The sequence below is a fragment of the Oncorhynchus clarkii genome, chromosome 6 (genome assembly GCF_045791955.1).
Source record: "Oncorhynchus clarkii lewisi isolate Uvic-CL-2024 chromosome 6, UVic_Ocla_1.0, whole genome shotgun sequence".
Lineage (NCBI taxonomy): Eukaryota > Metazoa > Chordata > Actinopteri > Salmoniformes > Salmonidae > Oncorhynchus > Oncorhynchus clarkii.
The window spans coordinates 64,508,794-64,532,286 of record NC_092152.1 but is presented as its reverse complement, the minus strand read 5'-3'; the positions used below and the strand labels follow the sequence as shown (position 1 = coordinate 64,532,286).

The following is a 23,493-nucleotide window of genomic DNA, read 5'->3' as shown; positions in this document are numbered from 1 at the left end:
AGCCAAGTCTCCAACTGAAGGAAACACAAGGTCAACCACCTGATATCAACTGACGTCAGCGGACAGATAGTTACAGTTAGCACGCAGGTGAAACAACTGAGGTACCACTGACTTAACCTGAAACATTACAATTCACTCTACAGGACAGGAAATCTTTACATTCAGAGTAATCACACATTGGGGAATAGCAGCCGATGAAATGCCAGCCAATCCAAAGGTTTCAGTCAATTACAAAGAATATTAAATACACTTTAATGAGCTGTGTTGAGTAAACTTCCAGAGAAATGCCTACAGTATGAAGATGGGCACGTTGGAAGAGTCTTTGTTCAAGTCTCAGCGTTCTGCTGAATCATAAAGTCGAAAGATGTGGTAAATGACTCCACACCACCACCAGGCACCTGCTTGGGTGCATCTGACGAGCGATCAGTCATCTCGCACAATGTTCACCAGATGGTATGACTACAGGCCAGGAACAGAGGGACCCCTAAGCACTACAACTACTGTGCTGTGTATGGCTGGCAGCCATAATCCAATAATCACACGTCACCATACTAAACAGTCCACCTGGGAGTAATGACTTACTGTAAACACTAATGGATCCACAGAGAAAGGGACAGAAGGCCTCCCTGCCTACATTTTCTGGGTGGTTCCCTTTTCAGTCAGTACACACACATTACAACACAACGCTATGGGGATTGCGCTCCACCGAGATCGACTGAAGAACCTTTGAGAAAGCATTTGTAGCGATCCAGCAAACTGGGAACATTCGGATAATAACATCCCAAAATAATTAATTCAAAATGTTTCTGATTAAATATCCTTGGAATGTTCTCCTAACATTCACTAAAACATCTAACAACCACCACACATTCTCATTAGGTTTCCCGGTTACCCAGGTACTATAGAATCTCACTGAATAAAAAAAAAACACGAGATCTCTACTAGACCTAAGATACATTTTTCAGCAAATATAATACATGCAGCAGAATTTGAAAAAGTACATGACTGAATTAGATTATTTTATAATACAATGGTACATTTATTTATAATAACCACTCCAGCACCATGCAGTCCCAGTTCAGGTCAAGTAGATCGTGTTCTGAGAGAACCTTGTTTGCTGCCTTGAAGCACAACACATTGCCCTTGAAATAGTTGTTCTTTTTGGCTGAGCGCACTAGCGTTTTGTTTATCCTTGAGCAAAATTTGTCCCTCATCGATCTTTGGGGAAAGTTCAATAGCCCAACTGGACGTGCTGTGAATGGTGGGGCTGTTCCATTTCAGAAAATGAGCGTTGGTTACAAGCTGCTAGATGTTTCACAAATTGTGTTAATGCTTTCAGAGTGGCACATATCAGTTCAGTGATGGAATGGGGAGTAGCTAAATGACATTCTCTGTTCAGATCATTCCCTTTATCAGTCTCCTCAGGAAAGCAATTGGCACCTTAAGGGCACGTGCTGATGACGTTTCATCAGCCGCCTTAAGTCATTTGTTTTATACAATTAATAATTAAGAGCTTCAGATGTGTGTGAATTGAGAAGAATGATGAAGTGTAATGGTTTCTAATGAATCGTAATAAAGCACATGGAGTTACAGGTTCATTACCCTGGGCACGGCTGATGACCAAGAATATCAATCTTTTATGACTGATACCCTAACTGAAGCTCCCTATGAAATTCTCATGTTTGAATGTAATAGGCACAGTCCTACAGTTAGAGCTGTGGGAGTACCCAGCTGCACAACACTGCAACATCCTCTCAATTTGTGAAGTCATCAAGTGCAAAGTGTTTTTCATATAGATTCAAAGTTTCTTTGATAAATATTCTGTTTTGTAAATTTGTGGAAAAAGATAATGAAGACAACTGCAGAATCATGGACATAATAGGTTGCTATAAAAGCAAATGCACAGTACAGATCAGTAGGATCTTAATTTGATTTGATCACCCTGTTGCAGGATAACTTTCCTTTAAAACGTGTTGAGGTTTAAAAAGTCTTCTGAAGTTTGTAATTTCTACTTCGAAATTTCAGACTTGATTTTTCTCTTACAAAAAATGTATTAACCCCTACAAAATATCAATTAATTACAATACACATCATAATTCACATTTCCTGTTGCTGCAGGATTATTTTCCTGCTGTAGCAAACTGGTTCAAATTAAGATCCTACGTCTGTATAAGAAGCATAATGAATAGGTGATGATATACAGTGAGCTCCAAAAGTATTGGGACTGACTGTTGTTGCTTTGGCTCTGAACTCCAGCACTTTGGATTTTAAATGATAAAATGACCGTGAGGTTAAAGTGCAGACTGTCAGCTTGTTTAGTATGCTGATGAAAATACCCTCAAATACCCTCAAATTAACTTATGAACTTTAACCTTATAGTCATTGTATTATTTAAAATCCAAAGTGCTGGAGTACAGAGCCAAAACAACAACAACAAATTTGTCACTCTCCCAATACTTTTGGAACTCACTGTTAAGCCATTTCCTATATTCCAAATGTGTCTTTCTAAATTGGGCACAGTTGAGGAGTTTATAATCCAGGGGGAATGGACCCAATCCTTGTTGTTGAGTCAAAGTTTCTGTATGTACTGTAGCGAAAAGCTGGGAGTTGGCGAGACACAGAGGCTGCCATCCATCACTCAAAATGAGCCTGGGTTGGCAACTCTGTCAGGGCTGTGAATGTAATACATGAACAAATCCTCATCACTCCGCCCAGACCGAGAGAGCGAGGGAAAGAGAAAAGAAAGCGAGAGAGAGAGAGCGCGAGTGCGAGAGAGAGAGAGGACTGATGTATGGAGTCAGAGAAGATGAGGGAACAGAGAGCGACAGAGAGAGTAGATGGACAAAGATGGATCCTCCTTCATGCTTCTTGCTCTTGCCCTGTGATATAAGGCCTTTCTCCCTGCAATGGAGAGTAGCTGGATAACAAGGCATGACACCCTCATAGATATTCTACTCTGTCTGTTAGGATGTACCTAAGGGGTTCTCATTGCCTGTTCGTAATGATAATCATTTAGAAACTCACTCTGTGATACAACCCTGTCAGGTGACCTCATGCTAATTGGAATACAGAGAAATACACAAGATCACAGGTTCAACTAAGGACTGACAACATTCCAAACAATATAAGTTCTGCTGTTAACAATTATCCTTAAATACAGTAGTGTGTAGCTCAATGTTGAAACACTGAGGAGTCATTGGCAGCCAATCCAAATCCTGCTTGGCTTCCAATGAAATCTTGAAAAGCCTGAATGAAAGCCTTCCTCCAATCAGTCAGATGATTGGACACCTGTCAGAGTCCCTGTGGCATGGAGACATGTCTTCCTCAGGCAGGGTACATCATCCAATCAGCCAGGCAAATTGGCCCTTCTTCCCCTCAACGGTCACAGTGTCTCCTGCATGCTAATGCTGGGTGGAGGTGGAGGTGGACTCGCTCTGCAGACAGAGATTCCCATTATGATGCTCCTGGTGCTGGAGGACCGCAGCTAGATGGTGACCCCCTGAAACGGCCTCGGCAGCACCACGGGTCAACAGGATGACAACGTTTAGTAGAGATAAGATTAGAAATCATGACGATAATGATAAGGGTAAATCTATCAGAGTGAATCTGACAGAATGCTCAGGCAAACAGGTTGCAATGCCATTAGTAAAATGTCACAGCGTGACTAGCTTTCCCGAGGGACCTCAGGGGCTGCTCTCTGCCTCCCAATTACGTGATAAAATCAAAGACTCCATGGGACACGGTAATCCACTTGAGCTGAGAGAGGATGGCAACAACCTTTGGAATTTCCATGGCATCTCCAGACAGGGGCACTCAGCCTACCCCCCATACCCAGGTAATAATGGACTGTCCCAGGAGGCTGTCAACTCGCAGAGGCAATAAAGTGTGCCTCAGGTACCTATGGATTAGTAGAAGGGTGCAGGAGGTTGAGTGCACAGCAGGATAGAGAGGAGAAAAGAGACGAGGGAGAAAAGGAAAGAGAAAGAGGGATATCTTTAAATTAGTTCTTATCCCAGCAGGGAGAGTTTGAGGTTCTTCTGGCTGACCCAACCCACTGACCCACCCAAAAGCATTCTTTCCAATCAGCAGTCTGCACCAACTGATAGCGGGCATTATTGACTTTTAGTGATGTCGTCCTGCACAAACTCTACAACAGCAGGAGGTTTGCCTACATCTCACAGCTGGCTTCATCTTTAATCAGCCTTCCCCTCCACACCAGTCTGTGTGACAGTGGTCATTAGTAACAGTAGACACAGGCCGCTCATCGATACGGCTGCACTGTTTTAAAAGACTGTGCTTGTGGTGAGACTCCATCGGATCAGCTGGTGTTTTAAACCAGGCACAGTTTGAGACAGAGCTCAGAACCAGTGGACTCACACAGCTGGGAGGCCATAATACAACCTCTTTGGATGGTAATCTACCATCTGGCAGATCTCTCTGCTTTTGCTGCTAATTAGTATTCTTTCACCTATCCTTTAAATCCAGTGAGCAGAGCCCATAATTAAAGGACATTAAAGAGCTAGATTAGAGATAGTCTACAGGAAACAAAGGGGTAATTACTAAGACTAGAAGATTCCCACAGAAACTGGAGGCCAACAGAGCAAAGGCCCAGAGCGAAAGAAAAGTACCACTGCTCAAGTTCTCAAAGGAAAAGGCAATCAAACAAAATATGGGCAAGCTACGGCTGCTTCAGACAAAACACTTGGTTGCAATACACTTTCATCATGGGTCATTTCAGTTTTATAGTCTAATGATGCTCACCGTTGTCACTGTTGTCGTCAACCAGGATGATCTCTTTGAGGAGGTGGGAGGGGGTCCTGTGCATGGCAGAGTGGATGGAACGCAGGATGACGGACAAGGCCTCGTTCACAAAGATAAACACAATGCTAACTTGAGGGAGGTTAGATGGATACGTGATGTTTTTACACCTGGGGAGAAAACAGACCTATTGTGAGCGGAGTGTGGAAAGAAGGGACCTGATTTAGAGAAGTGGACATTCATAGCAATAACATTCTAGCTATATTAAAAAGATTTGTCTGTTTCTCAGACACTTCGGCAATTTGTAGTCTCAATGTTGAGGTGGTTGTTATGTTAATGTCCCTGGCAGACCTCCAAACGCAACAGCAGATGTGACAGCAACAATACAATGTGTAGTTCAGTGTGATCCAGATAAAAGCATCTGTGAAGCAAACAATGGGATAAGATGACACTTTTCACAATGTAACTTTATAGTGTAAGAACCACAGATAGACAGAGGGAGAGTGAGGGTATTTTATGCTCCTACTGGGTAGACAAGAGTTGGTAATCATGGGAGATAAAATTGCACCCCACTGTTTTGAAGTAACACTTTCCTCCTCTGTTGCCTGTCAAAACAGTGAAAGCTTGAGTCAAATGCAGAGGCATATTCTCAACATGAAAACCCACTAGGCAGCTTTGTTTTTTATGCTCTCTACACAGTCAAACTAGTGGGGACTAATGCGTGCTCTTCCGTATAGTCTGTATCCAAAACGATCACAACTAGTGTGTTATAGTCAGACCATAGTGAAATCTGGATATGAAGGTCCTGTTAACCCCTGGGCTACTGGTATGACTTGGATGGGGGACAGCAGAAGTTTAAGTGGGTGATATTCTCAGTGCTTCATTCAGATAGCTTAGCTTACCCATCAGGTCTGAGGTCTGGGATGGCTCTGTCCAGGGAGAGGCGGTCGCTGAGGTAGCCGTTGTAGCCGTAGTACTGAAACATCTTCAGGGCCACCCTGCGGCTGTCAGCGCTCAGCTCCTGACCCCAGTGGGCAAACAGGGACGAGTCAGAAAACGATTTGTCTCCTAGAACATCCTCTCCTTTCAGGGGGGTTTCTGTGGGAGCCAGAGAGAGAGAAAAAAATATATATTTGTATAAGCCAGCCACACATAGTCCCTGCCTGTTACGGAGGGTGAGAGGAACGCTTCAATAACAAGGTCAATGTAACTGCCCTTACAACACTTAGTTGAGCTCTTACATTAATAAATAAATTAATGTTACACTGCTTATGTCCACACAGCTATCACACCTTAGAAAACAGTAACAATACTCATATCAATATACAGTTCCGAATGTTGAGTAAATAATTGTATAGTATTACATTCGTATACAATGATAGTCTTTTTTCTATCCATTTATACAGCTTTTCAAGATAGATTTCCATGGTCACTGAGAAAGATGTAGTCAAGCATTGTGATGAGAGCCCTCGCAGAACGCAGCCACGGGCTAGTGGTTTGTAAACCAAAAGACACATTTAACCAAGTCGACAAAAATGAAGGCTCCAGTGAGCGTGATAAAGTGAAACATTAAAAAACTGTCAAACAGACTCGGTGTTGGTACGTGTGATTACAGCGTTTACTCCTGGAATCCAATTGAATTTAAATAGATCCTGCGTCTTCCTCTATGACTCTCACAGCCACACTGCGAGTGCCCCAGGGCTGTCATTTAATGCACTCATTCCTTTAAATCCCAGTGTGGAGGGATTCTACACTGTCAGAGTGAGGACAGAATGATACATCTGAAAGCTCTGTAAAGCTGAACGCTGCAGTGTGATTTGAATGTGACATTGTTGTACAGCTCGATTACATTTATGATCGCTGTGAAGACAAGGGAAAAAAAAGACTCGATACATTTGTGCAAATCTTGAATGTCGCGTCATCATAAATTACTTTAAAGGGGATCAGTGGAAAAGGTTGTTACGATGGTTCAGTGTAGTGTGTCTATCTAGGAGCTTTCAATGGATCCAGAATGATCCTAGAGAAAACTGCAGAAAATCAAGCTGAAGAGCTGTAGGTTTTCAATCTGCTCATTTTGTTTTTGCTGCTGTGATGACCTTAAGCCTACAAGGTCTCCCATTTCTTGTCAAATACACATCTCACATGGTGACCACAGTGGGGCTCAAGTTTAGCAGGAGGACAGTCTTTGTTTAAGGGGTTTAGCCAATACCTTGTAACACAGGGGAGGTGGGAATGTCACCGAGTAGTCATTGGTTTCTCTCTTCACAAAACAAGGCAAGTGTGCGCGGCCATTGTAACATTAAGGGAGAGCAGCTCCAGAGGCACCGGTCAGGACGCTGAGACTGAGGGGTCAGGGAGGTCCCTGGGCTGAATGAAAACCTGGTCTGTTAGATGTGGGCATGTGATAGGATGCACTACATGAAGAAAACTAAGGTAATTCATATGCAAATGTAACTATTATACAGTGTTTTCCTTCTTCAGAAACCTGGGTAACAACATACTGTAAGAAAAAAAATGAGATAACATGAAACCAAACAAAATGTCAAGGGTCCAATGAATCTAGATTGCCTCCAGCTATCTCCAGATGAACTCAGCAGGCTAAAATAATTGCTTTGACAAGACAAATTACATTTCCCCTAACATGAGGTCATATTGAACAAAAAAAATGGGGTGAGAATTAGACTTGAAACAACAGCACTATGAGAATCTGTTTGATGACTGCGTGACAATGAACCATTACCCTTTCACAGAAACCCACTGTTACTGGTTAAAACAAAAATTAAGCTTGACAGTGGGAGAAAAAAAAACACTTCCATTTATCAGGTATCAAATGTGTTTTCCAAACCAAGAATAGATAAACATGAACAAGTAATGCTAAAGTTATACATCCAACAAATTCAGAAGGAAATATGTGCTTTTAATGAATTATCGAAAACTCAAAATAAACATAGCAGATGGTTGATTATTGTTTACCTCAGATTGAATGGTATACTTCCAGAGATAGAAAACAGTACCTCCAATGGTCTGTCTATCTGTAGGTAAAGGTCTCTATCAGGAACACAGTGCTGCCTTATAAAAATCAGTGCAAAAATCTGCCCTTGCTAGCCTGCTATAGTGAAAGTATAGCATTTAATCATATTACTTGAGTCAGTGTGCAGAGCGGCATTGGACTTTCCTATGAAACAAACAACCTAGTTATTGGCTGCGTTTCAAACTCATAAAAGACACACCCCTCCTCCACTTACCCTGGCCTTATGCCCTTGGTGGAATCCCCGTGGCCATCTTTGCTGTCAGTCCAAACAATTAGCCAAGCAAGGGAAGTTGGCAACACATCATGTTGATGACACTGCTCACGTTGCATGTGCGAGCATTGCAAAATAAATGTACACATACATGTTATTCAAATTATTGCACCCACACTGCTCGTGCGCCTCAGCGAGCATTTGCGTGGCCAGGCGCTAAAATAGAAATTGGTTCTATTTTTGACGCCCAACGCCTGCAGGTCCGGCCTCTCCCATATATATCCTCATTGGTTTTCAGGAGAATATACCCACGTGGGTGATTGAAAGATTAATTTAGGAACATACTCCAGTAGGTTGTAGTAATGCTGTAAAGTTGGTTGCCAACCGCCATATAAAGTCCAAAGAAGAAAAAGAAGCCTGAAGGGAGGAGGAGAGATGACAAAAAACTAATTTGGTTTACCGTTTTATCTGTGGTTTACCGTTTTATCTGTGGATTAATTGTCAGAGAAGAGGACCTTGTGCATTTTAGCTAAAATAACACAATATTTCTATGCCAGGACAAATTAGCTAGCTAGCTAAATTGCCATAAATGTTTAATGCTTTTTGACCTTACCCAAATTCATATAATTGGTTCAGAGTTTGTTTTGATATTTCAACCTGCGTGCCTTGATCGCTTCTGGTGTGGGTGGACAAAATCAACGTGCGTGCGATGGTGCACACACATGTCCGTTTTGGTCAGCATGTAAGCCCCTCAGCCCTAGTTTGAGATCAAGTGTGCGAGTGTACAATTCTGTTCACTCCAGGGCCAGAAACGGCCCATAATTCAATTTGCAATAATTGTACATTCGCTAAGAAAAGTCTACCAAAACTTTTTTTTTATTAAACAATCAACATACAAGTGTTAAGTAAAAAAATAAATGTAAAAAAAGTTAGAAATTGCTACTAATGCAGGTTGGCAAAAAAACTTGTTTATTTTTGGTTGTATGTTAGCTAGCGCATACAACTTTCCCTGCCATCAACAGTAATACATTGTAATTTTCTATTTACTTGATATCGTCGGATAGTGTTCGATGTCTGCGGATGCGTTGGCTTCTAGCCAAGATATGAAATGTAATCATAATTGACTGTAGTGCATACAAAGCACACACACACACACACACACACACACACACACACACACACACACACACACACACCAGCTACCGGTGGTTCCATGATGACTGAAAACACAACTGTGGGACGAACGAGTGACAAATTTCCAGGCGGTCCATTTAAAATGAATTAATTCTTCCCTCACCCCTTCTGTCATTGGGGTATATACTACCGGTAAAAAGTTTTAGAACACCTACTCATTCAAGGGTTTTCCTTATTTTTTTACTATTTTCTACATTGTAGAATAATCGTGAAGACATCAAAACTATGAAATAACACATATGGAATCATGTAGTAACCAAAAGTGTTAAACAAATAAAAATATATTTTAGATTCTTCAAGTAGCAACCCTTTGCCTTGATGACAGCTTTGCACACTTGGCATTATGTGTTGTTTCATAGTTTTGATGTCTTCACTATGAGGTCTTCACTACTTCTACAATGTAAAAAAAAATGGTACAAATAAATAAATAAAAACCCTTGAATGAGTAAGTGTGTCCAAACTTTTGACCAGTAGTGTAAATATAAAGTTGACACACAGGCCAAGTTCCCATAGTCATTCATCACTATGGGAAAGATCAGAGAACAGTAATGATGTGCGACCAAAGGTTGTGGTGCTGCACAAATCAGGAAATGGCTATAAGAAAACGGTTGAAAATGTCCACTATCAGGGCAATAATGAAGAAGTTTAAAGCAATTGGAGATGTTAGCAATCGGCCTGGAAGAGGACGTGTGTCTATATTGACCCCACCCACACACAGTGAGGAGGATGGTTTGAGTTGCCCCAAAAAAATCTAAAAGGATCAAAGCTGGAGAATTGCAGAAGTTAGTTGGGTCTTGGGGTCAGAAGGTCTCCAAAACTACAATCTGACGCTACCTACATAACCACAAGTTGTTTGGGAGGGTTGCCATAAAAAGCCTTTGCTGTCAAACAAACCCAAGCGCCTACAGTTTATCAAACGTTACTGGAACTTTCAATGGGCCCGGTTCTATGGTCAAATGAGACCAAAATAGAGCTTTTTGGAAATATTTCAAAAGTGAGAAAAATATTTGTTTTATGATAAGAAAGTTTTGTCTTTCAATTATTTGACTAATTAAAAAGGTTAGATTTTTTGTGAATATTTTGAATGAAAGACCAAGAGGATAAAAAAGGTTCTGCTATTATTTACCAAGGGTGCCAATGTTAGTGGAGGGCACTATAATGCCTGGAGCCGTGTACCGTAAGTTAAACATGCAGCATTGAACATTTTGCTTGCTTTGATGAACAAGGGAATGCCTCCATTCTTGATGGGAGAAGAACACCGTGATTAGGCTCAGACAGGGATGAAGTTCTAAAAGTCTGCCAATCCCAGCAAACATGCCTCCAGGCTCATTCATGTGACCACTTGTGTTGGTGATTAATTAGGCCTTCTGAGATGCTCTCCTCAGGAGTGAAGCCTAGAGCCCCGGCTGGGTAAGGGGGTTGATGTTTTGCAGACAGGGTAACCTAGGCAACTTGTACTGGCTTAGTCTGGGCAGTGTGTCATCCCAAAGGCTCTTTTGTTGGGACAAGAACGCAAAAACCCCTCAAACATGTAGGCAGCCTCTCATGCCCATTGAACACAGTAGAGGAACTCAACTACTGCATGCTCAGTGCTCTCTGACAAAAAAAAAAAAATGGTGATCAGTGATGATCGCATCGAAGACAAAAGATAGTGTTACTGAGTTTGACACTATGAACCAAGTCTGTGTAATGAATTATAAATGAATGCATTCATATATTTCTAAACGCTTATTGCTAGCCACTTTTTTATTAATTTTTTACCCCTTTTTCTCCCCAATTTCATGGTGTCCAATTGTTTAGTAGCTACTATCTTGTCTCATCGCTACAACTCCCGTACGGGCTCGGGAGAGATGAAGGTTGATACACAACCCAACCAAGCCGCACTGCTTCTTAACACAGCGCGCATCCAACCCGGAAGCCAGCCACACCAAATTGACGGAGGAATCACCGCGCCCGGCCCGCCAGAGTCGCCGCTGGTGCGCGATGAGACAAGGATTTCCCTACCGGCCAAACCCGGACGACGTTAGGCCAACTGTGTGTCGCCCCATGGACCTCCTGGTCACGGCCGGTTACGACAGAGCCTGGGCGCGAACCCAGAGTCTCTGGTGGACAGCGCCCTTAACCACTGCGCCACCCGGGAGGCCGTATTATCCCACTTTCTGCTGACACATACAAGTCCCAATCACAGTTCAACAACTCATAGCACTCTGGCATCAAAACAAGACGTTAAAAAATTTAGAAGGCAGAAGAAATGTATATCTCATAAACATGACACGAAGCAGATAAACTGATGTTTCAGTAGGAGAAGAAGAGGGAGAGTAGAAGGAAAGGAGGATGCATGTCAATACATGTCTAGCTATGGAATGCTGAGTTTTGATAGCATGTCGCACAATTTGCTAGCAACAACATTGAGTTACCAAGCGCATTCACACTGAGATGAGTAACACAAATGAGGAAAAAGTTGGTGGTTGTATTCAATAAAAGTTATTAAAAGCATGAATTTAAGCACACAGTTGAAGGACCACAGTTGTACAGGACAAACATAGGTACAAGTAAGCGTTTTCAGAATTTACATTTTAACAAGTAGACTGATGGTGGCTCAATGTTGTTGATAGCAAATCGCGTGACCAGTTGTCAAAACGCAACCCCGCCTCATTATAAGAGAACAGAGTTGAGCGTTCCTCAGCTAATACTGAGCGGTTCCATTTAAGTAGCCTACAACTGCAACTCCTGTAATAGGAAGAGAAATACCCTGCCGGTCTCTCGCTCCTGGCTTGTTTCTCTGTGGGTGGGAGTGTGTGTCTGTGTGTATGCGGTGGGTTCTGAAGGGCTCAGGAAGGGGGACCCAGCGGGGTTTTGCTTTAAACTGTGATGGCTCTGGTCCAGACACAGAGAGCAGCAACATAGGCCCAGACCTTATCAGCAGCAGCCCAGCCTGGTGAAGTGAGTCAGTCAGTGCGCTCCATTGTGTGTACATCAGGACAAGTCAGTTAGGGCCATGTGCTTACTGTGGCACATCCAGAGGAGGAAGGCTGAGAGACAACATGAAGTTTGAAACAGGACACACAAAGTGCCTTTATTCCTGGTTCAGGAAGGCAAACGGCACAATATAGCGAAGGGATTATGGCAACGAGAGGCGAGGGGAAGGTTTACAAAAGGAGGTCCACCGCAGAGGGAGACAAAGTTAGATACAGTGAGCAGGTCTGTATGCTGCAGCAAAACATGAGTTCCCTATGCTAACCTCCATGACAGAACACACAGAATCAACCCAGGGCGAACCGTACGGAGGGAGGATTTCTGCTGTATTATGGGAAAACAGGGATTTCAGAACAATAAGATATTGCACCAGAGCTCCGCTCTTGCCTGCCGATCACTGTTCCCCTCAGTTGTTCAGTGAGATGAATGTCTTGTCTGGGGTATAATAGGCAATTAAGACTCAACAACACTCATCTGTGCTGCTGTACCACGAGACACTATATCAAACACTATCAGATGATATACATGATGGATTAAAGCTGCTCTCCAGCAGAGTGAGGGGAGATCAGCAGAGACAGAGGGAAGAAAACACACTGAAGGTTTACATGAACCCTTTACATCCCCTTTCCAACCCAATTAAATAATTACTCCTAAGTATTATTATATTTTAAAGCTATCATATCATGCCATCATTTTCAATTACATTGTCCCCACAAAACACTAACCGTATCCTATCTGATGAAATCACTGTGATAAGAGTACTCTGAAGATGATGAAAAGAGATAAAGTGAAGAAATCACATTACAACTCCCAGTTGCCTCGCAGGGGGAACATATTTCAACCAGGAACTGTTTGTCTTTGACGACTTCAACGTGAGGCCCTGCACACAATGTAACTCACTGAGGCGAAGTTGTGTTGACAAAAACACTGTAAATCTTTACCTGTCAAAAAAAAAGAAAAGGAAAAATGTACACCTTCAGTACACACATTAGGCCCTCATAAATTGCCCTTGTGTGTAACTTTATTACCCAGAAATCCGTCCGGTACGACGCAACACTGTGATAAACTCGCTCTCACTACACTAGAACTTAATAGGAATACGACTTTTAGATTATGATAAACGTTTTCGCACGTCAGATGTCAACACTAGCCGATGCCATAATTGGAGGATGTCTTCTCTCGAATGACCCATTGGTCATATTTCTGCGATATTCCAACCTTGAGAAATGTGTCATTTAAAATGGAGGGCTTAGCGCATTTTTCCTATTTGTCTGCCTCGTTAGTCCATGCATTGCATGTTGCCAGAAATATTATAGACCGGAGATAGGAATCCATTGAATGATGGACCTTATAAATGCCCCACCCAGCATACTGTCAACCAATTGTGCTCATGTTGTCATGCGGTGTCACGCAGTTGCTAAGCTAATGGTCACACAATCCCTTCTCAAAGTCAGTGTATATGTCGAGAAACGTGCCTATTTTCCTCCAAAGTCCCTTATGGCACGATTCCAAAACTATACAATACTACAGATTACAAGTTAATCTCACATCTCTGAAAATATTTATAATGTAATTCTTGTTGCCAAAATTCGTGCCAATGTTGGGTTTATGAGCTAGCGCCCAATAGACTCCCATTCACTCCTTGAAGGAGAGCACGCCTTGTCCCAAAATTGCCCAGAATGCATCGTGCTGCTCATTGACATAGCATGGGCAACGTTTCCCATCTTCTCAAAAGTATATCTGCTGTTGCAAATGTTGACCCCACTCTGAGGCACATCGATCTGCAGGTTGAACATGATGCGATTGTAGACTAAATTGATAGTGTAATTTGTTTTGGCAATTTTACAGCTAACTAGCTACGTTACATGCTGATATTGTCTTTGGTATTATTGTGTGTAGTTTGCTAACTAGCTAGCCACCAGCCAGTCCATAGAGAGAGCATTGCATTGCTTTACTCTACACACAGACGAGAGGGACACTAATCCAGATTCTTATAAGAAATCGCGCTATGCTCTCAGACAAACCGTCAAACAGACAAACCATCAAACAGGCAAAGTGTTAATATAGGACTAAGATTGAATCCCTACTACACCGGCTCTGACACTTGTCAGATGTGGCAGGGCTTGCAAACTATTACGGACTACAAAGGCAAATCCAGCCGCGAGCTGCCCAGCGAAGCGAGCCTACCAGATGAGCTAAATGCCTTTTATGCTTGCTTCGGGGGAAGAAACACTAAAGCATGCATGAGAGCACCAGCTGTTCCAGACAACTGTATGATCACACTCTCCGTAGCTGATGTGAGCAAGACCTTTAAAACAGGTCAACATTCACAACGCCGCGGGGACAGGTGGATTACCAAGACGTGTACTCAGAGGATGTGCGCACCAACTGGCAAGTGACTTCACTGACATTTTTAACCTCTCCTTGACCGAGTCTAATACCTACATGTTTCAAGCAGACCACCATAGTCCATGTGCCCAAGAAAGCGAAGATAACCTGCCTAAATGACTAACACCCTGTAGCACTCACGTCGGTGGCCATGAAGTGCTTTGAAAGGCTGGTCATGACTCACATCAACACCATCATCCCGGAAAACCTAGATCCACTCCATTCACATACCGCCCCAACAGATCCACAGATGACACAATTTCAATCGCACTCCTCCACACTGCCCTTTCCCACCTGGACAAAAGGAACACCTACAGCTCAGTGTTCAACACCATAGTGCCCACAATGCTCATCATTAAGCGAAGGACCCTGGGACTAAACACTTCCCTCCGCAACTGGATCCTGGACTTCTCAGGTGGTAAGGGTAAGTAACAACACATCTGCCACGCTGATCCTCAACACTGGAGGTGCGTGCTTAGTCCCCTCATGTACTCCCTGCTCACCCACGACTGCATGGCCAAGCACAACTCCAGCACCTTTTCCCCCTCAGCAGACTGAAAATGTTTGGCATGGGACCTCAGATCGTCCAAAAGTTATACAGCTGTACAATCGAGAGCATCCTGACCAACTGCTCGGCATCAGACGGTAAGGCGCTACATCGACTGTTCTCTCTGCTACCACACGGCAGGCGGTACCAGAGCGCCAAGTCTAGGTCCAAAAGGCTGCATAACAGCTTCTACCCCCAAGCCATAAAACTGCTGAATAATTAAATGGCCACCCAGACTATTTACATTGACCCTGACCCCCCCCCCCCCCCTTTGTTTTTACACTGCTGCTACGCACTGTTTATTATCTATGCATAGTCACTTTATCCCTACCTACATGGACGAATTCTCTTGACTAACCTGTACCCCCACACATCGACTTGGGACCAGTGCCCCCTGTATATAGCCTCGTTATTGTATCGTGTTACTTTTCTTTTTTACTTTAGTTTATTTTGTAAATATTTTCTTAACTCTTTCTTGAACTGCATTGTTGGTTAAGGGCTTGTAATTAAGCATTTCACAGTAAGGTCTACACCTGATGTATTCAGTGCATGTGACAAATAAAATGTGATTTGATTTGTGGATTTTGTAGTCAACTTAAGCTACAACAGATTCCCAAAACCATTTTCCATGTTGCTACCAACCTTATTGTAATACCAAAATTAAACATTTGTGTACATATTAAATGTTATTTAACACTCAATTAAAGGAATTTGTGTTATTTGGTGGATTTTTCATTGAATATGTTTGGCTGTGCAGGTGTTCAGGTGAGCTGGGGTGTTGAAAAGACACTAGTGTGCTACTGAAACAAGAGGGGCACCTGGCCCATTGAACAGCGTCAGCATACCGTGTGGACAGACAGATGGAATACTTTGGCTTATGCACACTGCCAGGAATTATTACCAAAATAAACTTGGACCAGAACACAAACATTACCTTCGACATGCTAAATTGATGCTTAAATAAAGAACCAATGGTGCTGCTATTTTAATGTACTGCATAATCATGTCTTGACATGGAAAACTATAGTATGTGTGGGATAAGGAGGTGGAGTACTGTTGTTATTCCCTGTGTGTACAAAGCCACTACTTCTACCGCTCATCATCTATTCATGCTACAAGGTTACATAACTCCAATCCAGCCATCACCACCCTCCCCCCCTTCAACAGTCAAAGCCCTTTACCACTCACATCTTCACAGAACAAGACTTCTCCTGTGAAAATAAATGCACAATTAGCTTACACTCCAACTCCACACGGCTCAGCTCAGTGCCGTGACATAATGTATCACTTCTCTCTCAACGACTGTAGTTTGGTTGGTGCCAGAGCCCGCTAGCTTGAAAGCACATTTTACAGCGAATAGCCAATTAACGTGCTCACAGGTTGGGAGGCTGTGTACTCTGTCATACTTGGGCCCAGTGGAGACTGATGAAGTTCTGACTGGGTCTGTAAAGGGGGTACTCTCTCATTAGAACACATCAGCAGCGGACACATCTTCCTGACATTGTTCTTTCTCTGGGAGTAGGGGAGGAAGAATCAAATCAAAGTTTTTCACGTGCGCCGAATAAAACAGGTGTAGACATTAGTGAAATGCTTACTTACAGGCTCTAACTAACAGTGCAAAAAAGTATTAGGTGAATAATATGTAAAGAAATAAAAACAGTAAAAAGACAGTGAAAAATAACAGTAGCGAGGCTACATGCAGTAACGAGGATATAAAAGTAGCGAGGCTACATGCAGTAACGAGGATATAAAAGTAGCGAGGCTACATGCAGTAACGAGGATATAAAAGTAGCGAGGCTACATGCAGTAACGAGGATATAAAAGTAGCGAGGCTACATACAGTAACGAGGATATAAAAGTAGTGAGGCTACATACAGGCACCGGTTAGTTGGGCTGATTGAGGTAGTATGTATATGTAGATATGGTTAAAGTGACTATGCATATATGATAAACAGAGAGTAGCAGTAGCGTAAATAAAGGGGTTGGCGGGTGGTGGGACACAATGCAGATAACCAACCAGTGTCCCCGCACATTGGCTGGGACAATTGAGGTAGTATGTACAGTGGGGCAAAAAAGTATTTAGTCAGCCACCAATTGTGCAAGTTCTCCCACTTAAAAAGATGAGAGGCCTGTAATTTTCATCATAGGTACACTTCAAATATGACAGACAAAATGAGAAAGAAAACAAATCCAGAAAATCACATTGTAGGATTTCTAATGAATTTACTTGCAAATTATGGTGGAAAATTAGTATTTGGTCACCTACAAACAAGCAAGATTTCTGGCTCTCACAGACCTGTAACTTCTTCTTTAAGAGGCTCCTCTGTCCTCCACTCATTACCTGTATTAAATGGCACCTGTTTGAACTTGTTATCAGTATAAAAGACACCTGTCCACAACCTCAAACAGTCACACTCCAAACTCCACTATGGCCAAGACCAAAGAGCTGTCAAAGGACACCAGAAACAAAATTGTAGACCTGCACCAGGCTGGGAAGACTGAATCTGCAATAGCTAAGCAGCTTGGTTTGAAGAAATCAACTGTGGGAGCAATTATTAGGAAATGGAAGACACACAAGACCACTGATAATCTCCCTCGATCTGGGGCTCCACGCAAGATCTCACCCGTGGGGTCAAAATGATCACAAGAACAGTGAGCAAAAATCCCAGAACCACACAGGGGGACCTAGTGAATGACCTGCAGAGAGCTGGGACCAAAGTAACAAAGCCTACCATCAGTAACACACTACGCCGCCAGGGACTCGATTCCTGCAGTGCCAGACGTGTCCCCCTGCTTAAACCAGTACATGTCCAGGCCCGTCTGAAGTTTGCTAGAGAGCATTTGGATGATCCAGAAGAAGATTGGGAGAATGTCATATGGTCAGATGAAACCAAAATATAACTTTTTGGTAACTCAACTCGTCATGTTTGGAGGACAAAGAATGCAGAGTTGCATCCAAAGAACACCATACCTACTGTGAAGCATGGGGGTGGAAACATCATGCTTTGGGGCTGTTTTACTGCAAAGGGACCAGGACGACTGATCCGTGTAAAGGAAAGAATGAATGGGGCCATGTATCGTGAGATTTTGAGTGAAAACCTCCTTCCATCAGCAATGGCATTGAAGATGAAACGTGGCTGGGTCTTTCAGCATGACAATGATCCCAAACACACCGCCCGGGCAACGAAGGAGTGGCTTCGTAAGAAGCATTTCAAGGTCCTGGAGTGGCCTAGCCAGTCTCCAGATCTCAACCCCATAGACAATCTTTGGAGGGAGTTGAAAGTCCATGTTGCCCAGCAACAGCCCCAAAACATCACTGCTCTAGAGGAGATCTGCATGGAGGAATGGGCCAAAATACCAGCAACAGTGTGTGAAAACCTTGTGAAGACTTACAGAAAACATTTGACCTCTGTCATTGCCAACAAAGGGTATATAACAAAGTATTGAGATAAAAACTTGTTATTGACCAAATACTTATTTTCCACCATAACTTGCAAATAAATTAATAAAAAAATCCTACAATGTGATTTTCTGGAATTTCTTTCCTCATTTTGCATGTCATAGTTGAAGTGTACCTATGATGAAACTTACAGGCCTCTCATCTTTTTAAGTGGGAGAACTTGCACAATTGGTGGCTGACTAAATACTTTTTTGCCCCACTGTACATGAATGTATAGTTAAAGTGACTATGCATATATGAAAAACAGAGTAGCAGCAGCGTAAAAGAGGGTTTGGGGGTGGCACACAATGCAAATAGTCCGGGTAGCTATTTGATTATCTGTTCAGAGTCTTATGGCTTGGGGGTAAAAACTGTTGAAGCATTTTTGTCCTAGACTTGGCACTCCGGTACCGCTTGCCATGCGGTAGTAGAGAGAACCGTCTATGACTGGGGTGGAACCCCCCCCCCCCCCCCCCCGTCTCTGCTCCCCACAAACTATAGTTTACCCTGCTCCTTCTTCCTTTCTGCTCATTAAAGTAATACAAATCACAAGGCCCTTCAGGAAGGCACTCACATTTCCATCCCTGACAACCCTTAGGAAACCAATGGGTGGTTCACGGATGATAGATATGGCCTATTCTAACAATTCCAGGCTACAAAATGAAAAATAATGTAAAAATAAACAAGAACATCAAATGGGGACATTTCTCTCCCCAAAGCAAAGTATATGTTAAAAAAACAGCAAAAAAACATTGTTTTGTTCCTTATGTTTGTGTACATTTTTCAGTCTCTTCAATGAAGCAGACAGCAGTCTTTGAGAGACTAGATGTTAGATGTGTCACTCTATTAAACCAGTCAGTGGAGTTGCGTCTCCTGTTGCCTCCTATCATGTTGATCTGACTCCCACTACACTTGGCGCCTGTGGATTAGTGCTCACTCTCTGAAGAGGGGAGATTTTAAAAAGAGATTCTGTTTTTGCTTTGTGAGTCTCATCTGCACAGCGCTCTGAGCATGATTTCTCATGAAGGGTTTCTATTTTCAGTGTAGGGTATGGCCTCTGCTCAGAAACAAACTCACCACCGCAGGAAACAAATCAAAACATTTCACAGCAACACATTACAGTGGCTGAACAACAGTGGTTGCCAAAGGCATGCAAAGACAGTCAGGAATCAATATGAAAATACCGTGCATCTTCTTACCGAAGCACATCTTTACATTACATGTCTCAAGTACCATTGATGATTGCCTCTCGTCTGTTTTCGATGGTAGAGCAGCCACTTAAGCAAAGATTTTTACAGTAAAAACCCTTGATCAATGTTTGTATAGAACTCAACAACGGGTGATATTTTTTCAAACAAAGAAATGTTTTTCAGATCGATACATGTATATTCTAGGACAAAGACCAGGAAATACAGCGACAGATGCATTCTTCAGGAAATAATCGGTCAACTATTTCCTCACCATTTGACCAATCTTAAATTGCTACAAAACCTTCATACACCCTCAGAAATATTCAGCAGTTTCAGAGGGCCGGTCTCAAGTTTAGAACCCCAAAATCTATGTCTAATCTTGTTTTCTGAGAGACGAGGAGTTGAGTATGGTACAAACTACTACCTACGAAATATAAGAGAACATTTAAAAGAAGTACATTGAAAATGTAAATGAAATATGGATAGTGTGGGATAATGTGTGTGGGCGTTGTTAAAAATCTGTTGCACTGGTGCTATTTATATCTCCTTGAGTCATTCATTTGATTAAATGTCACATGGTCACAGATGGAGAGCACTGAGCATGCTTTAGTGAGTGCAAATTAGCATGGAGGTGTGGTTACACTTTAAACTCTCATTTCCTTTGGCTACGCCACAAAACTGCAAACCTAGAGGGGTATCAAGAAACACTTAACTTTATGGGACAGGCATATCCCCCAAAAGTCTAATTTCTTATGTAAATTATCCTGCGTCTCATTTGCTCAGATCTATACTAGCCTATTGGGAATCATCTAACAGATTAAATGTCCTCAGTTGCCAGACAGTCTGACTCACAGCGCATCACTCAGCTAACAAGTTTGGCAGGGCTAGAGCAAATACACCAATGACATACAATAAGCTCTAGGGACGCACTGAATATTCCTCAAATGAAAGACCTATAAAAAGTCAACATGGCTCACATTTACATTGTATCAAATTAAGTTCTAGTATGTGCACCTTAATGTTTGACTACATTGATTTCCAGTAAGCTATTACTTGCCTTGATTGCTCACCACCTAAACCTCATTGAAAATGTTTCTCCTCTGCCACAAATTAAGTATTGTAATGGAAATCAAAAAACTTTTTCAAAATTGAGAACATAAATCTGAATGTCACATAACTTTTAATCAAAGTTTCAATAATAGCCAATTAACCAAAGTAATATAATGCTGGGAGGATAAGAGGATAAAGACACCCAATAGCAAAGCATACTTGAATGTTTTTAATGCACGAGAGAGCAAGCGAGAGCGAGAGTTGCGCCTCCCTAAACCTTTTGAATATTTTCCAATATGGTAATAAGACTCTGAAGCTGGAAAGAGGCAGAAAATGACTTTCATGCCCATAACATTTCTCCTTCCCTTAACTTTTAGATTGGATCACAAGATTCAGGAAATAAATACTTGGCTGAGCCAAATGAAATGAGATCAAGGCAGCTAAAGCTGCCAAGATCTATCTGATGATAATAGAGAGTTATGTGGTCAAAATCTATTATAAGTACAGAATTATGGTGCTTGATCCATTACAGAACATGAATTTCCACTAACTTGGATCAAAGCCCTGCAGGTTAATAAGTTAGATATTTATATCACAGAGATAATACTGAGATAAGATAATACAAATATTTTGCAAAGGATCCTGCTTAAGAAAAGTTCATCTAAGAGCAAGACAACTTTTTGCAAGAGTGACATTGTTCAAATAATGGGTCTGCTATGATATCTAAACTAGAGGTCGATTGATTGATTGATTTTTCAATTCCGATACTGATTCAGATTATTGGAGGACCAAAAAAAGCAGATACTGATTAAAAAAAATCGGACAATTGTTATATTTATTTGTAATAATGACAATTACAACAATACTTTATGAATACTTAATACATAAATAAAAGTTAATTTAGTCTAAAAATTACGAAACATAATAATGCAAAAATACAGTGTTGGAGAAGTAAGTAAAAGTGCAATACAGTTGAAGTCGGAAATTCACATAAACCGTAGTCTGGCTATTTTATGGCGGTTTTGGAGCCGTGGCTTCTTCCTTGCTGAGCGGCCTTTTAGGTTATGTCGATATAGGACTTGTTTTACTGTGGATATAGATACTTTTGTACCAGTTTCCTCCAGCATCTTCACAAGGTCCTTTGCTGTTGTTCTGGGATTGATTTGCACTTTTTGCACCCAAGTACGTTCATCTCTAGGAGACAGCTGCCTGGTCCCATGGCGTTTATACTTGCGTACTATTGTTTGTACAGATGAACATGGTACCTTCAGGCATTTGGAAATTACTCCCAAGGATGAACCAGACACGTGGAGGTCTACAATATTTTTCTGAGGTCTTGGCTGATTTCTTTTGATTTTCCCAGCAAAGAGGCACTGAGCTTGAAGTTAGGCCTTGAAATACATCCACAGGTACACTCATAATACATCCACAGGTACACTCAATTATCAGAAGATTCTAAACCCATGATGTCATTTTCTGGAATTTTCCAAGGTGTTTAAAGGCACAGTCAACTTAGTGTATGTAAACTTCTGACCCACTGGAATTGTGATACAGTGAATTATAAGTTAAATAATTTGTCTGTAAACAATTGTTGGAAAAATGACTTGTGTCATGCAAAGTAGATGTCCTAAACAACTTGCCCAAACTATAGTTCGTTAACAAAAAAAATTGTGGAGTGGTTGAAAAACGAGTTAATGACTCCAACCTAAGTGTATGTAAACTTCCGACTTCAACTGTATGTGCCATGTAAAAAAGCAAACGTTTAATTTCCTTGCTCAGAACATATGAAAGCTGGTGGTTCCATTTAACATGAGTCTTCAATATTCCCAGTTAATAAGTTTTAGGTTGTAGTTATAGGAATTATAGGACTATTTCTCTATACCATTTGTATTTCATAGACCTTTGACTATTGGACGTTCTTATAGGCACTTTAGTATTACCAGCCTAATCTCGGGAGTTGATAAGCTTGAAGTCATAAGCAGCGCTGTGCTTCAAGCATTGCGAAAAGCTGTGGGCAAAAGCAGAAAAGTGCTGTTTGAATGAATGCTTACGAGCCTGCTGCTGCCTACCACCGCTCAGTCAGACTGCTCTATCAAATCATAGACTTAATTATAACATAATGAACACACAGAAATACAAGCCTTAGGTCATTAACATAGTAAAATCCAGAAACTATAATTTCAAAAAACATAACGTTTATTCTTTCAGTGAAATACGGAACTGTTCAGTATTTTATTGAATGGGTGGCATCCATAAGTCTAAATATTGCTGTTCCATTGCACAACCTAGTTAATATTGCCTGCTAACATTAATTTATTTTAATTAAATATGCAGGTTTAAAAATATATACTTGTGTATTGATTTTAAGAAAGGCATTGATGTTTATGGTTCGGTATACATTGGTGAAACGACAGTGCTTTTTTCACGAATGCGCTTGTTAAATCATCACCCGTTTGGCGAAGTAGGCTGTGATTCAATGAGAAATGAACAGGCACCACAATGATTATTCGCAACGCAGGACAAGCTAGTTAAACTAGTAATATCATCAACCATGTGTAGTTAACAATCACTAGTTAAGATTGATTGTTTTTTTTTATAAAGATACGTTTAATGCTAGCTAGGCTCCTTGCTGCACTCTTATAACAGGTGGTCAGCCTGCCATGCAGTCTCCTTGTTGAGTGCAATATAATCGGCCAGAATCGGTGTCCA

The 23,493-nt window shown here is 41.7% G+C and overlaps 1 protein-coding gene across 1 annotated transcript in view; it reads right to left on the bottom strand.

Annotated features, from left to right (window-relative positions):
• Positions 1–23,493, bottom strand: part of LOC139411437 (UDP-N-acetyl-alpha-D-galactosamine:polypeptide N-acetylgalactosaminyltransferase 18b) — an 81,954-nt gene that overhangs the window by 36,132 nt on the left and 22,329 nt on the right. The window contains exons 2-3 of the mRNA XM_071157806.1: positions 5,661–5,856; positions 4,762–4,928 (exon numbers count right to left, since the gene is read on the bottom strand). Of these exons, the coding sequence (XP_071013907.1) occupies positions 4,762–4,928; positions 5,661–5,856 (363 nt within the window). The remainder of the gene's footprint in view (positions 1–4,761; positions 4,929–5,660; positions 5,857–23,493) is intronic.